We start from the raw sequence: 20,805 nt of genomic DNA, 5'->3' as shown, positions 1-20,805 counted from the left end.
TTGGCAGAATATGTACTTTTAAATATGATGGTTATAAACGACAATCTGACAGTCCACAACAGCTGACCTCAAATTATATTAGTTCTGTTGTTTTTGTAATTGCATTAGCTGGGAAAATAACCTCACACTCAACGTCAACAAAACTAAGGAGATGATTGTGGACTTCAGGAAACAGCAGAGGGAACACCCCCCTATCCACATCGATGGAACAGTAGTGGAGAGGGTAGCAAGTTTTAAGTTCCTCGGCATACACATCACAGACAAACTGAATTGGTCCACTCACACTGACAGCGTCGTGAAGAAGGCGCAGCAGCGCCTCTTCAACCTCAGGAGGCTGAAGAAATTCGGCTTGTCACCAAAAGCACTCACAAACTTCTACAGATGCACAATCGAGAGCATCCTGGCGGGCTGTATCACCGCCTGGTACGGCAACTGCTCCGCCCTCAACCGTAAGGCTCTCCAGAGGGTAGTGAGGTCTGCACAACGCATCACCGGGGGCAAACTACCTGCCCTCCAGGACACCTACACCACCCGATGTTACAGGAAGGCCATAAAGATCATCAAGGACATCAACCACCCGAACCACTGCCTGTTCACCCCGCTATCATCCAGAAGGCGAGGTCAGTACAGGTGCATCAAAGCTGGGACCGAGAGACTGAAAAACAGCTTCTATCTCAAGGCCATCAGACTGTTAAACAGCCACCACTAACATTGAATGGCTGCTGCCAACACACTGTCATTGACACTGACCCAACTCCAGCCACTTTATAATGGGAATTGATGGGAAATGATGTAAATATATCACTAGCCACTTTAAACAATGCTACCTTATATAATGTTACTTACCCTACATTATTCATCTCATATGCATACGTATATACTGTACTCTACATCATCGACTGCATCCTTATGTAATACATGTATCACTAGCCACTTTAACTATGCCACTTTGTTTACTTTGTCTACATACTCATCTCATATGTATATACTGTACTCGATACCATCTACTGTATGCTGCTCTGTACCATCACTCATTCATATATCCTTATGTACATATTCCTTATCCCCTTACACTGTGTATAAGACAGTAGTTTTGGAATTGTTAGTTAGATTACTTGTTGGTTATCACTGCATTGTCGGAACTAGAAGCACAAGCATTTCGCTACACTCGCATTAACATCTGCTAACCATGTGTATGTGACAAATACAATTTGATTTGATTTGATTTGATTTTGATTTGGGTGTGAAAGGGGGGAAACAGAAGGAAAAATATATACTGGACAGCATTAAGCAAAGGGGGTAAGAGGCGAGTCTACAACTTGTCTTGGAGGAACAGTTGTGGTATGAACTTTGTTCTGTGTGCTGACTACAATTTGTTGACATACATAAAGCTTTGGCATGTATATATTATAACAGCCACTAGATGGCACAAAACTCACACGGTGATAAACAGTCCGCGAGTGTTGGTATGATGCCATGTTATTACCATGTAATAAACTGCATCAAATCTTTCCGTTTTCTTACCTTGAAAGTAATATCTTAAATATTCATTATATTAACTACAAAACATGTATTGTGTCTTTCTGTGATTTGATGCAATTATACAAAACACGCACACACAATGTAATGGATCGCTTCAATTCTAGACGTGAGAGTAACTTTATCACAGCATCAACAAGGCTTGTTGTTGTTCTATTTTGCAATCCTTATAAATTGAGAAACATGTTTTGACATGATGCAGAACTGTGACACCTTGTTGCTTCATAACGATACATTGCCATTTGATCCACACAACTAGATGCTGTAGTATGTATGCCCTTTCATCATTATATCGCTGATGTTTTGTTTGACTTCTAGGTTTGACTCTACAGTCACCTCCAAAATTATTGGTAGCCTTGATAAAGATGACCAAAAAACTGTATAAAATAAAAATGGCAAACACTGAGCTACATTGTAGGCTAAAATAAATGTGGAAATTATATTACTTTACACTAATACAATTGCTTAGAGAAAGATATTTTGTTTAACAAGCAATACAAATAAATACAACAAATATTAGGTGTCAAAATGATTGGCACCCTTAAGATTGTTATAAATAAAATAAAACAAAATAAAATCTGCATTAACATTCTACTTTCTTAAGTTCATCTGCGCTTAATGAACTGTATTGGGGCCTGCCATGATTTCCTGCTTCTGTATGGAGGAATGAATCCCTCCCAATGTGTTCTCCAATCTCATAAAACACTGAAAAGGGCTCAGTGCTGTTATCCTAGCAAGGGAAGGGTGCACAAAGTATGACAAATCGGGTGGCAATAATTTTGACACCTACACTACCGTTCAAAAGTTTGTGGTCACTTAGAAATGTCCTTGTTTTTGAAAGAAAAGCAAATTTTTTGTCCATTAAAATAACATCAGATTGATCAGACATACAGTGTAGACATTGTTAATGTCACGACCTGACCTTAGCTATCTTTGTTTTCTTTATTATTTTGGTTAGGTCAGGGTGTGACGAGGGTGGTATGTGTGTTTTGTCTTGTCTAGGGTTTTTTGTATATCTATGGGGTTTTTGTTCGTCTAGGGAAATGTAGGTCTATGGTGGCCTGAATTGGTTCCCAATCAGAGGCAGCTGTTTATCGTTGTCTCTGATTGGGGATCCTATTTAGTTTGCCATTTTCCATTTTGGTTTTGTGGGTTATTGTCTATGTGTAGATGCATGCCAGCACTCTTTTTAATAGCGTCACAGTCGTTTTGTTAGTTTGTTTAGTGTTCTTCGTCTAAATAAAGAAGAATGTATTCATCTAACGCTGTGCTTTGGTCTCCTCGTTATGACGAACGTGACAGAATAATCCACCAAACAAGGACCAAGCAGCGTGAAAAGGAGGAACAGCGCTTAATGGGGAGATGGACCTGGGAGGAGATATTAGATGGACCAGGACTCTGGACACAGCCGGGGGAGCATCGCCATCCTAAGGAGGAGTTAGAAGCAGCGAATGTGGAACGGCGATACTACGAGGAGAAATACAGGAGATTAGAGGAACAGCGAAGATATGAAGGTACACGGCTAGCACGGAAGCCCGAGAGGCAGCTCCAAGATGTTTTTGGGGGAGGCACACTAGGAGATTGGCTGAGTCAGGTAGGAGACCTGAGCCAACTCCTCGTGCTTACCGTGGGGAGCGTGTAACTGGTTAGACACCTTGTTATGCAGAGATGCGCATGGTGTCTCAAGTGTGCTATTCTAGCCTGGAGCGCTCTATTCCAGATCCTCGCATTTGCCGGGCTAGAATGGGCATCCAGCCAGGACATATTGAGCCAGCTCTATGTTCTGGATCTCCAATGCGTCTCCACGGTCCAGTGTATCCTGTGCCTCCTCCCCGCACTCGCCCTGAGGTGTGTGTCACCAGCCCAGTACCACCAGTGCCAACACCACGCACCAGGCTTCCTGTGCACCTCCAGAGCCCAGTACGCCCTGTTCCTCCTCCCCGCACTCGCCCTGAGGTGCGTGTCACCAGCCCGGTACCACCAGTTCCGGCACCACGCACCAGGCCTCCAGTGCGCCTCCAGGGTCCAGTACGCCCTGTTCCTCTTCCCCGCACTCGCCCTGAGGTGCGTGTCACCAGCCCGGTACCACCAGTACCGGCACCACGCATCAGGCCTCCAGTGCGCCTCCAGGGTCCAGTACACCCTGTTCCGTTCCTCCTCCCCGCACTCGCCCTAAGCTGCGTGTCACCAGCCCGGTACCAGCAGTACCGGCACCACGCATCAGGCCTCCAGTGCGCCTCCAGGGTCCAGTACGCCCTGTTCCTCCTCCCCGCACTCGCCCTGAGGTGCGTGTCACCAGCCCAGTACCACCAGTACCGGCACCACGCATCAGGCCTCCAGTGCGCCTCCAGGGTCCAGTACACCCTGTTCCTCCTCCCCGCACTCGCCCTAAGCTGCGTGTCACCAGCCCGGTACCACCAGTACCGGCACCACGCATCAGGCCTCCAGTGCGCCTCCAGCGTCCAATACGCCCTGTTCCTGCTCCTCGCACTCGCCCTGAGGTGCGTGTCCCCAGCCCGGTACCACCAGTACCGGCACTACGCACCAGGCCTCCAGTGCGCCTCGGCAGTCCAGAGCGTCCGGCGACAGTACCCAGTCCAGAGCTCCCGGCCACAGTCCGGAACCTCCAACGACGGGCCACAGTCCGGGGCCTCCAGCGACGAGCCACAGCCCGGGGCCTCCAGCGATGGGCCACATCCCGGGGCCTCCAAGGCAATAAATAGGCCACAGTAGCAAAGTAATTAGAATTTAGTAGATTAACACTGGAGTGATAGATGAGCAGATGATGATGAGCAGTTGATGATGTGTAAGTAGTGATACTGGTGTGCAAAAGAGCAGCAAAGTAAATAAAAACAATATGGGGACGAGGTAGGTAGATTGGGTGGGCTATTTACAGATGGACTATGTACATCTGCAGCGATCGGTAGCTGCTCAGACAGCTGATGTTTAAAGTTAGTGAGGGAAATGTAAGTCTCCAGCTTCATCGATTTTTGCAATTCGTTGTAGTCACTGGCAGCAGAGAACTGGAAGGAATGGTAGGTGTTGGCTTTGGGGATGATCAGTGAGATATACCTGCTGGAGCGCATGCTACGGGTGGGTGTTGTTATCGTGACCAGTGAGCTGAGATAAGGCGGAGCTTTACCTAGCATAGACTTATAGATGACCTGGAGCCAGTGGGTCTGGCAACGAATATGTAGTGAGGACCAGCCAACTAGAGCATACAGGTCGCAGTGGTGAGTGGTATAAGGCACTTTGGTAACAAAACGGATGGCACTGTGATAGACTACATCCAATTTGCTGAGTAGAGTATTGGAAGCTATTTTGTAGATGATATCGCTGAAGTCGAGGATCGGTAGGATAGTCAGTTTTACTAGGGTTAGTTTGGCGGCGTGAGTGAAGGAGGCTTTGTTGCGAAATAGAAAGCCGACGTCCACGTATTCTAGGTCAGAACCGTCCAGAGTAGTGATGCTAGTCGGGCGGGTGGGTGCGGGCAGTGAACGGTTGAAAAGCATGCATTTGGTTTTGCTAGCGTTTAAGAGCAGTTGGAGGCCACGGAAGGAGTGTTGTATGGCATTGAAGCTCGTTTGGAGGTTAGTTAACACAGTGTCCAAAGAAGGGCCAGATGTATACAGAATGGCGTCGTCTGCGTAGAGGTGGATCAGGGAATCACCCACAGCAAGAGCAACATCGTTGATATATACAGAGAAAAGAGTCGGCCCGAGAATTGAACCCTGTGGCACCCCCATAGAGACTGCCAGAGGTCCGGACAACAGGCCCTCCGATTTGACACACTGAACTCTGTCTGAGAAGTAGTTGGTGAACCAGGCGAGGCAGTCATTTGAGAAACTAAGGCTACTGAGTCTGCCGATAAGAATACGGTGATTGACAGAGTTGAAAGCCTTGGCTAGGTCGATGAAGACGGCTGCACAGTACTGTCTTTTATCAATGGCGGTTATGATATCGTTTAGTACCTTGAGTGTGGCTGAGGTGCACCTATGACCAGCTCGGAAACCGGATTGCACACCGGAGAAGGTACGGTGGGATTCGAAATGGTCAGTGATCTGTTTATGAACTTGGCTTTCAAAGACTTTAGAAAGGCAGGGCCGGATGGACCTAGGTCTGTAACAGTTTGGGTCCAGAGTGTCACCCACTTTGAAGAGGGGGATGACCGTGGCAGCTTTCCAATCTTTAGGGATCTCGGACGATACGAAAGAGAGGTTGAACAGACTGGTAATAGGGGTTGCAACAATGGCGGCTGATACTTTTAAAAAGAGAGGGTCCAAATTGTCTAGCCCAGCTGATTTGTACTGGTCCAGGTTTTGCAGTTATTTCAGAACATCTGCTATCTGGATTTAGGTGAAGGAGAAGCTGGGGAGGATCGGGCAAGTAGCTGCGGGGGGTGCGGAGCTGTTGGCCGGGGTTGGGGTAGCCAGGAGGAAAGCATGATCAGCAATAGAGAAATGCTTATTGACATTTTCGATTATCATGGATCTATCGGTAGTGACCGTGTTGCCTAGCTTCAGTGCAGTGGGCAGCTGGGAGGAGGTGCCCTTGTTCTCCATGGACTTTACAGTGTCCCAAAACCTTTTGGAGTTAGAGCTACAGGATGCAAGTTGTGCACTGGGGCCTCCCGCTCCTCTTTCTGTTCTGGTTAGAGCCAGTTCACGCTGTTCTGTGAAGGGAGTAGTACACAGCATTGTACGAGATCTTCAGTTTCTTGTCAATTTCTCGCATGGAATAACCTTAATTTCTCAGAACAAGAATAGACTGACGAGTTTCAGAATAAAGAAAGTTCTTTGTTTCTGGCCATTTTCAGCCTGTAATCGAACCCACAAATGCTGATGCTCCAGATACTCAACTCGTCTAAAGAAGGCCAGTTTTATTGTTTCTTTAATCAGCATGACAGTTGTCAGCTGTGCTAACATAATTGCAAAAGGGTTTTCTAATGATCAATCAGCCTTTTAAAATGATAAACTTGGATTAGCTAACACAACGTGCCATTGGAACACAGTAGTGATGGTTTCTGATAATGGGCGTCTGTATGCCTATGTAGATATCCCATTAAAAATCAGCCATTTTCAGCTACAATAGTCATTTACAACATTAACAATGTCTACACTGTATTTCTGATAAATTTGATGTTATTTTCTTTTCTTTTTTTCTTTTTATTTTAATGGACAAAAAAATTGCTTTTCTTTCAAAAACTAGGACATTTCTAAGAGACCCCAAACTTTTGAATGGTAGTGTATCTTTTTGAGAAAACAAAATGTTACTTTTGAAACAAAATCTCTTTCTCTGAGAAAATGTATTAGCAAAAAACAATATAATCCCTGTCACGCCTTGGTCATTGTATTTTGTGTTTTCGTGATATATTTGGTCAGGCCAGGGTGTGACATGGGTTTATGTTATTGTATTTTCGTATTGGGGTTTGTAGTATTTGGGATCGCGGCTGATTAGGGGTGTTGTATAGGCTTGGCTGCCTAAGGCGGTTCTCAATCAGAGTCAGGTGATTCTCGTTGTCTCTGATTGGGAACCGTATTTAGGTAGCCTGAGTTTCGCTGTGTATTTCGTGGGTGATTGTTCCTGTCTCTGTGTAGTTTCACCAGATAGGCTGTAATTAGGTTTCACGTTCCGTTTGTTGTTTTGTATTTTGTATATTACGTTATTTTCATGTATCATCATTTCATTCATTAAAGAACATGAGTAACAACCACGCTGCATTTCGGTCCGACTCTCTTTTGTCAGGGTTTTCCTGTGGTGAAGTAGAGGAGGACCAAAACGCAGCGTGGTTATATTGACTCATGTTTAATCAAAAACGGATAAACATGAACACCTGCCTCTGTTTGAGAACCATATCAGGCCAAACATAGAAATAGACAAACCAGACACACAATATAGAATGCCCACTCAGCTCACGTCCTGACCAACACTAAAACAAGGAAAACACATACGAACGATCGACAGAACGTGACAGAACCCCCCCCCCCCAAGGTGCGGACTCCGAACGCACAACCTAAACCTATAGGGGAGGGTCTGGGTGGGCATCTCTCCGCGGTGGCGGCTCTGGCGCTGGACGTGGACCCCACTCCATAATTGTCTTAGTCCACCTCCTTAGTGCCCCTTGAGTGGCGACCCTCGCCGCTAACCTTGGCCTAGGAAACCTAACAATGGGCCCCACTGGACTGAGGTAGCTCGGGACCGAGGGGAAGCTCGGGACCGAGGGGAAGCTCGGGACCGAGGGGAAGCTCAGGAGTGAGAGGAAGCTCAGATCCTGGCTGGCTGGTGGTTCCGGCAGATCCTGGCTGACTGGCACTTCTGGCGGATCCTGGCTGACTGGTGGATCCTGGCAGGCTGGCGGATCCTGGCTGAATGGCGGATCTAACTGATCCTGGCTGACTGGCGGATCCTGGCCGACTGGCGGATCCTGGCCGACTGGCGGATCCTGTCCGACTGGCAGTTCTGGCGGATCCTGGCTGACTGGCGGATCCTGGCTGACTGGCAGTTCTGGCGGATCCTGGCTGACTGGCAGTTCTGGCAGATCCTGGCTGACTGGTAGTTCTGGCAGATCCTGGCAGACTGGTGGATCCTGGCAGACTGGCGGACCCTGGCAGACTGGCGGACCCTGGCAGACTGGCGGATCCTGGCTGACTGGCAGTTCTGGCGGATCCAGGCTGACTGGTAGTTCTGGCAGATCCTGGCTGTCTGGCAGATCCTGGCAGACTGGCGGACCCTGGCTGACTGGTGGATCGTGGCTGACTGGTGGATCGTGGCTGACTGGCGGATCCTGGCTGACTGGCGGATCCTGGCTGACTGGCGGATCCTGGCACACTGGCGGATCCTGGCTGAATGGCGGATCTAACTGATCCTGGCAGACTGGCGGATCCTGGCCGACTGGCAGATCCTGGCCGACTGGCAGATCCTGGCCGACTGGCAGATCTGGCAGATCCTGGCAGACTGGCGGATCCTGGCTGACTGGCGGATCCTGGCCGACTGGCACTTCTGGCGGATCCTGGCTGAATGGCGGATCTAACTGATCCTGGCTGACTGGCATATCCTGGCCGACTGGCGGATCCTGGCCGACTGGCAGATCTGGCGGATCCTGGCTGACTGGCGGATCCTGGCTGACTGGCATTTCTGGCGGATCCTGGCTGACTGGTAGTTCTGGCAGATCCTGGCTGACTGGCGGATCCTGGCACACTGGCGGATCCTGGCACACTGGCGGATCCTGGCACACTGGCGGATCCTGGCACACTGGCGGATCCTGGCTGAATGGCGGATCCTGGCTGAATGGCGGATCCTGGCTGAATGGCGGATCTAACTGATCTTGGCAGACTGGCGGATCCTGGCCAACTGGCAGATCCTGGCCAACTGGCAGATCCTGGCCGACTGGCAGATCCTGGCCGACTGGCAGATCCTGGCCGACTGGCAGATCCTGGCTGACTGGCAGACTGGCGGATCCTGGCAGACTGGCGGATCCTGGCAGATCCTGGGAGACTGGCGGATCCTGGCTGACTGGCAGTTCTGGCGGATCCAGGCTGACTGGTAGTTCTGGCGGATCCTGGTTGACTGGCGGACCCTGGCTGACTGGTGGATCGTGGCTGACTGGTGGATCCTGGCTGACTGGCGGATCCTGGCTGACTGGCGGATCCTGGCTGAATGGCGGATCTAACTGATCCTGGCAGACTGGCGGATCCTGGCCGACTGGCAGATCCTGGCCGACTGGCAGATCCTGGCCGACTGGCAGATCTGGCAGATCCTGGCAGACTGGCGGATCCTGGCTGACTGGCAGATCCTGGCCGACTGGCACTTCTGGCGGATCCTGGCTGAATGGCGGATCTAACTGATCCTGGCTGACTGGCATATCCTGGCCGACTGGCGGATCCTGGCCGACTGGCAGATCCTGGCAGATCCTGGCCGACTGGCAGATCTGGCGGATCCTGGCTGACTGGCGGATCCTGGCTGACTGGCGGGTCCTGGCTGATTGGCATTTCTGGCGGATCCTGGCTGACTGGTAGTTCTGGCAGATCCTGGCTGACTGGCGGATCCTGGCACACTGGCGGATCCTGGCACACTGGCGGATCCTGGCACACTGGCGGATCCTGGCTGAATGGCGGATCCTGGCTGAATGGCGGATCTAACTGATCCTGGCAGACTGGCAGATCCTGGCCAACTGGCAGATCCTGGCCGACTGGCAGATCCTGGCCGACTGGCAGATCCTGGCGGCATCCTGGCCGACTGGCAGACTGGCGGATCCTGGCAGACTGGCGGATCCTGGCAGACTGGCGGATCCTGGCAGACTGGCGGATCTAACTGATCCTGGCGGATCTAACTGATCCTGGCAGATCCTGGCCGACTGGCGGATCCTGGCTGACTGGCGGATCCTGGCCGACTGGCAGATCTGGCGGATCCTGGCCGACTGGCAGATCTGGCGGATCCTGGCCGACTGCCAGTTCTGGCGGATCCTGGCTGACTGGCGGATCCTGGCAGACTGGCGGATCCTGGCAGACTGGCGGCACTGGCGGCGCTGGACAGATTGGTAGCTCAGCCGGCGCAGGGCAGACGGGTAGCTCAGACGGCGCTGGGCAGACTGGAGGCACTGGCGGCGCTGGGCAGACAGGAGAAAAAGGCTCTGGTAGCGCTGGACTGAGGAGCACTGGTGCCTCTGGAATGAGGGGCTCTGGCGCCTCTGGCATGAGGGGCGGTAGCTCTGACAGCGCCGGACAGGCGGGAGACTCTGGCTGCGCTGGAGAGGAGGAAGGCTCGGGCAGCGCTGGACAGGCGGGACGCACTGTAGGCCTGATGCGTGGTGCTGGCACTGGTATGCCGTGCATACTATGCCAAACCAACAGCTTTCTTTCTACTCTGTCCAATACATCCTCCACACTCAGCACTCTGCTTCACCGACAGCTCCAATTCCATCCATGGCTCTGCCCAGGGTCCTTCTCCATCAAGGATCTCCTCCCAAGTCCATTTATCCAAATAGTGCAGCATCTCCCACTGCTGCTGCTGCTGCTCCTGTTGCTGCTGCCTCTGTTCCTTCTCCTGCTGCTGCTTTTGCCGTTGCCCGTTACCACGCCGCTTGGTCCTTGGTTGGTGGGTGATTCTGTCAGGGTTTTCCTGTGGTGAAGTAGAGGAGGACCAAAACGCAGCGTGGTTATATTGACTCATGTTTAATCAAAAACGGATAAACATGAACACTACAAAACAATGAACGTGGAAAACCAAACAACAGCCCTATCTGGTGCAAAACACAGAGACAGGAACAATCACCCACAAAACCCAACACAAAACAGGCTACCTAAATATGGTTCCCAATCAGAGACAATGACTAACACCTGCCTCTGATTGAGAACCATATCAGGCCAAACATAGAAATAGACAAACCAGACACACAACATAGAATGCCCACCCAGCTCACGTCCTGACCAACACTAAAACAAGGAAAACACATACGAACGATGGACAGAACGTGACATCTTTCGACAAACGAAGAACGACTTTACAATCCCCCCCTTTTTTTGCGTACAATATAGCTCATTATTTGTATTATTTATTTTATAGTCTTTTTTGCTCATCTATATCAAGGATGCCAAAACATTTGGAGGTGACTAAGTGTATATGATGTATATAACTATGATCATAATTCTGAATGGCAACCTACATGTGCTGGCTGGCTGTGCTCATCCTGTTTGCATGGACAATCTTTGTTGAGAGCCACTTTTTTATTTTCAGCTCACTTGTCCTGACATATTTTATGAGTTGTCATGAAAGCACTTTGTTTAACATATGTACATTTGAAGTCGGAAGTTTACATACACCAAATATATTTAAACTCAGTTTAACAACTCTTGACATTTAATCCTTGTAAAAATTCCCTGTCTTAAGTCAGTTAGGATCACCACTTTATTTTAAGAATGTGAAATGTCTGAATAATAGTAGAGATAATTATTTCTTTCTGCTTTTATTTCTTTCATCACATTCCCAGTGGGTCAGAAGTTTACATCCACTCAATTAGTATTTGGTAGCATTGCCTTTAAATTGCTTCACTTAGGTCAAATGTTTCAGGTAGCCTTCCACAAGATTCCCACAATAAGTTGGGAGAATTTTGGCCCATTCCTCCTGACAGAGCTAGTGTAACTGAGTCAGGTTTGTAGGCCTCCTTGCTCGCACACACTTTTTCAGATCTGCCCACAAATGTTCTATAGGATTGAGGTCAGGGCTTTGTGATGACCATTCCGATACCTTGACTTTGTTGTCCTTAAGCCATTTTGCCACAACTTTGGAAGTATGCTTGGGGTCATTGTCCATTTGGAAGACCCATTTGCGACCAAGCTTTATCTTCTAGACTGATGTCTTGAGATGGCATTGATTCAATATATCCACATAATTTTTCCTGCCTCATGATGCCATCTATTTTGTGAAGTGCACCAGTCCCTCCTGCAGCAAAGCACCCCACAACATGATGCTGCCACCCCTGTGCTTCACGGTTGGGATGGTGTTCTTTGGCTTGCAAGCCTCCTCCTTTTCCCTCCAAACATAACAATGGTCATTGTGGCCAAACAGTTCTATTTTAGTTTCATCAGACCAGAGGACATTTCTCCATGTGCAGTTGCAAACCGTAGTCTGGCTTTTTTATGTCGGTTTTGGAGGGGTGGCTTCTTCCTTACTGAGCGGCCTTTCAGGTTATGTCGATATAGGACTCGTTTTACTGTGGATATAGATACTTTTGTATCTGTTTCCTCCAGCATCTTCACAAGGTCCTTTGCTGTTGTTCTGGGATTGATTTGCACTTTTTGCACCAAAGTACGTTAATCTCTAGGAGACACATCTCTAGGATTCCTGAGCAGTATGACGGCTGCTTGGTCCCATGGTGTTTATGTGTGTACTATTGTTTGTACAGATGAACGTGGTACCTTCAGGCGTTTGGAAATTGCTCCCAAGGATGAACCAGACTTGTGAAGGTCTACAATTTTTTTGAGGTCTTGGCTGATTTATTTTGATTTTCCCATGATGTCAAGCACAGAGGCACTGAGTTTGAAGGTAGGCCTTGAAATATATCCACAGGTATACCTCCAATTGACTCAAATTATGTCAATTAGCCTATCAGAAGCTTCTAAAAGCCATGACATAATTTTCTGGAATTTTCCAACGCTGTTTAAAGGCACAGTCAACTTAGTGTATGTAAACTTCTGACCCACTGGAATTGTGATACAGTGAATTATCAGTGAAATAATCTGTCTGTAAACAATTGTTGGAAAAATAACTTGTGTCATGCACAAAGTAGATGTCCTAATCGACTTGCCAAAACTATAGTTGTTAACAAGAAATTTGTGGAGTGGTTGAAAACTGAGTTTTAATGACTCCAACCTAAGTGTATGTAAACTTCCGACTTCAACTGTATATAGTTCCCATAAGCAGGGTTTACATCTTATAATACTTCAAGGATTTTTTTCAATGTTTTTCCATTCCTTTCTTTCCTCTCCTATTCTGTTCCTTGAGTGTGAAACACATTCTTGGTAGGGGCAGTGGGCGTGTGTACTCTAACTGCCTGCTCTCCTCCTCTAACAGGGCTTCCCTTTCATTGCTCTTTGGAAACTTGTCCGTTTTGCCATTTGTGGACAACGACGACAAGACACAAAAGCATGTGTTGGCCATAAATAGCTCTGACCAGCAGAGGATTGCTCACTGCCTGCAGATCAAATTCTCCACAGGGAACAAGCAGCAGGCCTGGCCCCCAGCCCAGTTGCAGTAGAAGACACACCGGTCTGCTCTCTCTCCTAGAAACACTCGGCCCTGCTCAAATGAACCGGACTGGCTGTTCGTTGAAACTTAGAGCTTACGAAAAGCTGGCTACATTCATTTGGGAAGCTGCAGTACTATTAGTGTTAAGGTTGAAAGATTGCTGTATAAAATAAATTACAAATATGAGTTAACAGATGTTCAAATTACAGTTGGCTCCAGAGTGGCACAGCAGTCTAAGGCACTGCATCTAAGTGCTAGAGGCGTCACTAGAGACCCTGGTTCAATTCCGGGCTGTATCACAACCGGCCATGATTGGGAGTCCCATAGGGTGGCGCACAATTTTCCCAGCGTTGTCCGGGTTGGGGGAGGGTTTGTCCGGGGTAAGCCGTCATTGTAAAATAAGAATTTGTTCTTAATTGACTAGCTGGTCAGTTAAACAATATTTGTTGGTCTGATGTGATTAATGAGGAGCATTCAGACTCTGCACTTGATGAATTTATGAAATTGCATCTTCCAATTATTGATAAACATGCACCTGTTAAGAAACTGTTAGAACTGTTAAGGCTCCATGGATTGATGAGGAATTGAAAAACTGTATGGTTGAAAGAGATGGGGCAAAAGGAGTGGCTAATAAGTCTGGCTGTACATCTGACTGGCTCATTTACTGCAAATTGAGAAATGCTGTGACTAAACTCAACAAACGAAGAAGAAACTTTATTTTGAAGCCAAGATCAATGATATAAAGAATGATGTAAAAATGACTTTGGAGTAGTTTCAATGACATTATGGGCAGAAAGACAAATTCAACTCCATCTTTCATCGAATCAGATGGCTTATTCATCACAAAACCATTTAATGTTGCCAATTATTTTAATTATTATTTCATTGGCAAAGTGGGCAAACTTATTATATGCATGCATTAAAAAAAAAATCATGAAAGAAAAGCTGTGTAAGTTTGAATTTTGTAAAGTTAGTGTGGGAGAGGTGGAAAAATAGTTAACAATCAATAATGACAAACCTCCTGGCATTGACAATTTAGATGTAAAGCTACTGAGGATGGTGGCTTACTCTACAGCCACTCCTATCTGTCATATTTTTAATCTGAGCCTAGAGGAGTCTTTGTCCTCAGGTCTGGAGGGAAGACAAAGTAATTATGTCTCCAAGAGTGGTAAAGCAGCCTTTACTGGTTCAAACAGCAGACCTATAAGCTTGCCAGCTCTTAGCAAACTGTTGGAAAAAATTGTGTTTGACCAAATACAATGCTATTTCTCTGTAAACAAATTAACAAAAGATGTTCAGCATGCTTATAGAGAAGGGCACTCAACATGTACTGCACTGACACAAATGATGTCAGTGCAGTACAATCAATGATTGGTTGAAAGAAATTGATAATTTGAAGATTGTGGGAGCTGTACTGTTATATTTCAGTGCAACCTTTGATATTATTGACCATAACCTGTTGTTGAAAAGACTTAAGTGCTATTGCTTTTCAACCTCTGCCATATCGTGGATTCAGAACTATCTATCTAATAGAACTCAAAGAGTTTCTTTAATGGAAGCATCTCTAATGTCAAACATGTAAAGTGTGGTGTACTGCAAGGCAGCTCTCTAGGCCCTCTACACTTTTCTATTTTTACCAATGACCTGCCACTGGCATTAAACAAAGAATGTGTGTCCATGTATGCTGATGATTCAACCATATACGCATCAACAACCACAGCTAAGGAAGTCACTGAAACCCTTAAAGAGTTGCAGTCTGTTTTGGAATGGGTGGCCAGTAATAAACTGGTCCTGAACATCTCTAAAACTAAGAGCATTGTATTTGGTACAAATCATTCCTTAAGTTCTAGACCTCAGCTGAATCTGGTAATGAATGGTGTGGCTGTTGAACAAGTTGAGGAGACTACATTATTTGGCATTACCTTAGACTGTAAACTGTCATGGTCAAAACATATAGATTCAATGGTTGCAAAGATGGGGAGAGGTCTAGCCATAATAAAGAGATGCTCTGCTTTTGACACCACATTCCAAAAAGTAAGTTCTGCAGGCTCTAGTTTTGTTGAATCTTGATTATTGTCCACTCGTGTGGTCCAGTGCAGCAAGGAAAGACCTAGTTAAGCTGCAGCTGGCCCAGAACAGAGCGGCACGTTTTGCTTTTATTGTAATGAGGGCTGATATAAATGCTATGCTGCCAGTCTTTCTTGGCTAAGAGTTGAGAGACTGACTGCATCACTTCTTTTTATAAGAAACATTGGGTTGAAAGTCCCAAATTGTTTGCATAGTCAACTTACAGACAGCTCTGACACACACACATCCCACCAGACGTCTTTTCATAGTCCCTATAGTCTCTATAGTTATATAGAGCCCTTATTGCATGGAACTTCCTACCATCTCATATTGCTCTAATAAACAGCAAACCTGGTTTCAAAAAACATAAACACCTCGCGGCACCACGCCTCTCCCCTATTTGACCTAGATTGTTTGTATGCATTGATATGTAGGCTACGTGTGGCATTTTAAAAATGTATGTAGTTCTGTCCTTGAGCTGTTCTTGTCTAATGATGTTCTGTATTATGTTTCATATTTTGTGTGGACCCCAGGAAGAGTAGCTGCTGCTTTTGCAATAATAAAATACCAAATGCCTAGTTAAATAAAATAAAAACAGTTGACAGTACTCCAATTCACCATGACATACAGTATGATCGGTCATGAATGATTTACTGTACTCCTACAGAAATAGCCTTACTAGCTTGGCTTCCCTTATAAGACTGTAGACATTACATATAAAAAGCAGAGAAACGACCTTACACAGAAATTATAGAACTGAAATGATTCCCTTTTCTCCACAACAAAGAATGCTATCTATTCTAAACAATATATTTCAATCTGAATTTTCCGTAACATTGTACTGTTCTGAACTGAGCCAAGAAAATCGTCACCCACTGCATCCGGTTTAATTGAATAAAACATTAACCAATACATTGTAGCAGAACACAGCATGTAGACCAGATATTTTCTGTTAGAGGAAATCAGTCACGTCTCTCTTTATTGTTGCCCAACCCTCCTGATGAACAGATGCACACAGAACAAAAGACACTTATTTCTGTTATCTGCCACAAGGTTTTATTGTAAAGTGGCAACCTCCTCACCCAATCTCAAAAACAATGTTCCACTTAAGGCTCCAAATGCACATATTGCCATCTTTATTGATATATTTGAAATACCTTTATTTTAGTGTTAAAAAAAAACTGCAAGCACCAACCCCCCTTTTTACTGTGGTGTCCTGTACATTCAAATGAAAGTAAGGCGGCAATTGAACAGTCAAATACTGATCTGTTCTTGTCCATATGCATAAAAGGAATGAAAACTGGTAACATCTCTATCTAGTTGACATAAATACAGATATTCTTTAGTTATTCTTGACCTTTTTGCCTCAACTTTTGTAATGTATAAACAAAGTGCTTAGTATATGCATAGTCTATTACGTGTTTTGCCATGTCAAATAACATATTGGATAAAATAGAACATTGTAAATAAATAAGTCAGCCATATGAAAACCTCATGAGTGCAAAATACTTGCCATTAGCTGTAACCTAGGCAGTGAATATGACTGTCAAGGCATTATAGAAAGCATTCACATTTTCCTATACTACTGAGCATTTAGTCATCATTGTTTAAGTGGCGAAGAACGCAAAAACAGTGCTAATCTTAATGTTTTTATTGTGGGAGTATTATTAATCTCAGGTAGTGTGGCGTTGCTGTTCATATTTGTTTTGGAAAAACCTGTGATGTGTGATCATTCCTTGAAGGTAAAAAAAAAAAAAGAAGTTGAAGTTTTCTGGCAAAATAACTTGTAGGCTTTCACATATGTTAATGAGATCTCCTTCCATTGTGTGGAAAAAATACAGACCAAAAAAGCCTAAAGCTATTCCTTTAGATTCAAATGCTATAAATACAGCTGCTAAGATGAAAGCGTCTGGAATCCAGATGGCACGTAGTATTTTCCATTTACAATGGTAACCCTTCGAGTGACACCACCACGTTTCCTCCCAACTTGTCAGCCAGGGTGGCGCGGTCCTGGATGTCATCTAATCCGTTGACTTGCCATTCGTGTTTGATACCTGAAAAAAAAGAGGAGTATATCAAGTTAATTCCCATCTGTTTTATACTGTTGTGTTGACTACTAAGGAAGCACTATCAAAAATTACAGGGGTGTCTGGGGGAATTTTGTTTGATCCCACACATTCTTCTCTAAACTTTCAATGGATCAACGGGGTAGAAATTAAATGGTATTTTGAAAAATGTGAAACGCCAACACCGACATTCATGACACTTTCATAGAACATGAATACGAAAAGAAAATAACTTGGAGTTATTTATACTTGATAGTGTTGATACTATGCAAATTCTCTGACATCACCTGAATAAATGACTGAACCACACGATCATTGAATATCAGGTCAAACAGAACAGAAATAGTGATTGTATATAGCAATTTTCACTTACCTGTGAACTTCTTTTTAATGGCATCTTTAGAGCTAGCATAGATCATCTTGCTTTTCAAGGGCGCACCCTCAGGTGCCCTGGAATGAGGTGGGAAACTCAATGACTTAATAAGCCTAGCGAATAACGGCTTTATTCCATAGTAATCCATACCACACAAATGAAAGCAGCAGCAATGTTTCTGTTTCTCAAACTTTTTATAGCAGGGACCATCCACCAAGCTATGGTCCTCCTGCACAACACTTAATATGAATTGACTAATTCAGTGTCAGATCCCAGCGATTGAACCAGTGGTTGACACAGCTACTGATCTAGGGTACCTACCAAATGACACCCCAGCCAAGCTAGGGAATATAGGCTTTTAAGAAACATTATTGACAGCAGCTTTGCACCTTTTAAACTAACAAAGGGCAACGTACAAACTTACCAAAATATGAATACCAGGTCTTCTTTCTTGGATTCTTTTGTTTCATATGTGGCATCGTATAAGCCGTATCTGCAATCGTTGAGCGGTAAAAGCTTGACGAAACATGCGTATGGATCGTCCACCGACTCCCCAATGTCACCAACGAGGATCCACTTGCCCTCCTCTACGATGATCTTCTTCTTGTCATCGCTGAGGCAAAACAGCACAGCCTTTTTACGCTTTTTTACATCTTCGGTAGAGGATGACTTCCTGACCTTCATGTCATTGAAGACCTTGATGACTTCATCGTTGACAGTGACACCTGAGGCCTGTGGAAAGAGGGGAGGATGATATACAAGGTTCATTCAAGGTGTGATTTAGAACTCAAATGTGAACCAGATGATATAGCAGCCTAGATTATTGTTGTTGCCTCTTCAATAGCTAGTAAACACAAAGACATACTGTTTATTTATGATGTAGACATTGAATCTGGGCCTATAGCTAACAGCATGGAGATGGGAAATGCTTTCCTTCACAAGGCATTGGAAATTCAAACCTTCACACAAACAGTATGTAGCTAGCTATCAGTAGTCATGCAGACAGAGTGACTGCAGCATTGATCATAAACTTTCTTTCCTTTGACACACAATGAATCAACACCATTTCACTCTGACACTACCTACCGCCATGCCGAGTCATTTTGCATAGGCTGCAGGCTAAAGGCCGGCAGGTGGCGTATTGATGGTTTCATTTTACCGTCCAAAAGCCTTGTATGCAGCCGGCAATACACTCATATCCCCCTTGGACCGGTTCGTACCTAAAACATTCTCGATTCAGGCTACAAAGGCATAGATTTTTTGTTACTTTTATATCACCCTTTTTCTTTTGTCCTGGAGTAGATTTAAAAAACGGAAAATATGCGTACTTTATTTACGAGACTCAAATTTCCACCACAATGCTAAAGTGCCTAGAAATGCTGGTCCTGGATGTTGCGAATCGCGTTCAGCCAATTAGCTTGCAGCAGTCCGTTAACTCTAGCTGAAAGCAGGGCGCAACATCAGGATGTAACATTAGCATGGTGGTGGAAATTGTGTTTCATAAAGTACACATATTTAACAGTCAGTAAATGTAGTTAAGGAGGAAATCGAAGACTTTTCAGCCTGAATGGAGAACGTTTTATGTACGGAGGGGTATATGAGTGTATTACCGACTGCATACAAATGCGTTTGGATCAACAATATCGCCATCTAGCGGCCTTTGGGCTACATAGGCTGCTATGTTAGTTGGCCAAAGTGTTCTCTCTATTAAAGATGACAATCGGACCAGAAAGCCAAGCTGTGGCAATATAAGACATTCCAACAGTGTTGACTGCTGATTAGCCACCCTCAATATATCAAAAGAGTGCACGAAACTCGCTGACCAGTGACTAGTTAGTGACCACCACACTGTCAACAGTCAGTGAATGAGACAGGTAACTCGCTTGGTGTATAGCAACATGTGCATGTGTCAAAGCCCACGGTATCCGATTAAACTCAACGAGTTGTGTTGAGGTGCGATCAGTATGGGCAGACTGGAGCTTCGACGTCACAAAATGACGTTTTCAAAAACGACTGATTTGAGCACGCAAAGCATAGCATTGCAGACTTGTCTTTTGGGTCCTGAAATAATTGTGTGTGACTTCGGAGCTCCAGTGCGCACACATTAGTCGCCACTCAACTATATTGGTTAGGCCCACTACAGTAAACCAGTACCTATGGGAACAATATTGGCTTGCAAATGCTTGCTAGTTTCCACTGTCAAACAAGCGTGGAAATCCGCATGGGCGTATTGGCTCGAGTGCAATCAAACAAAACAGGAGGCAGGCAAGACCATTACAAGTTGACGTTAGATAGTCCCAATCATTAAAGGTAGCTTGTCGTGTAGAAAACATAATTGCCATCAGGTAGCTAGCTGTGTTATTAGCTTGCAAGCCAACTTGGCTAAACTTTCAGATCATGAAGGTAACTGTCAGTGGTAGAGTGAGAAACGTTAGATACCGGACTGCGCTATAATTAGGTTAAAATGGCCGCCTGGGGATGCAGGCCCTGTAACAATCCTAAATTGGAACTGATTTTACAAACGAAATCACGTATATATATATATATATATAACAAACATTGTAGCTATAGCGCACCACTGCGGAATGTAGAACTGTAACCAGCAATCAAAACGTTGGTGCGTAAGCAAGCAAGCCAAAGTCGAACACTGCCCAATGTTGCAACAAAGTTACAAAAAGTTAAAATCATCACTCAACTAGAAACTACGAGTAGTTTCAGCACTCAACTAGAAGAGTAAATTATCCTACCATGTTGTAAGATCGTCGGTCCTGTGAGATTTGCTATTATGTGGGGAAATCTTTAGGGGTAAAGAGATATGGGAATGAAAGTCCTGTCCGGGTGGGGGTACGGGGCGCGCGAGTATGAGCCACTGCACTTGCGGCGGGCGGGATCAGCAGTGGGATTCGAAGGGGAATTTGTCCTGTGACTTACGGTTAACAATAAAGCTAAATTCACTTGCGGATTTCTACACTTCACTCCGGCAAACCAACTTCCCCGCCGGGAAATTTAAGTTCTCTC

General features: G+C 45.5%; 1 protein-coding gene across 1 annotated transcript; it reads right to left on the bottom strand.

Annotated features, from left to right (window-relative positions):
- Positions 1 to 16,219: 16,219 nt before the first annotated feature.
- On the bottom strand, positions 16,220 to 20,703 carry LOC118368102 (cofilin-2). Its single transcript, XM_035751874.2, has 4 exons — positions 20,535 to 20,703; positions 18,212 to 18,519; positions 17,788 to 17,864; positions 16,220 to 17,402 (listed from the first exon to the last, which is right to left on the bottom strand). The coding sequence occupies exons 1-4, from the start codon at positions 20,535 to 20,537 to the stop codon at positions 17,290 to 17,292; spliced, it is 501 nt and encodes a 166-aa protein (XP_035607767.1). The 5' UTR covers positions 20,538 to 20,703; the 3' UTR covers positions 16,220 to 17,289.
- Positions 20,704 to 20,805: the final 102 nt, after the last annotated feature.

Source organism: Oncorhynchus keta, chromosome 35 (assembly GCF_023373465.1).
Source record: "Oncorhynchus keta strain PuntledgeMale-10-30-2019 chromosome 35, Oket_V2, whole genome shotgun sequence".
Lineage (NCBI taxonomy): Eukaryota > Metazoa > Chordata > Actinopteri > Salmoniformes > Salmonidae > Oncorhynchus > Oncorhynchus keta.
Note: the sequence above shows the minus strand (reverse complement) of the source record. Positions and strands in the feature narration are given on the sequence as shown.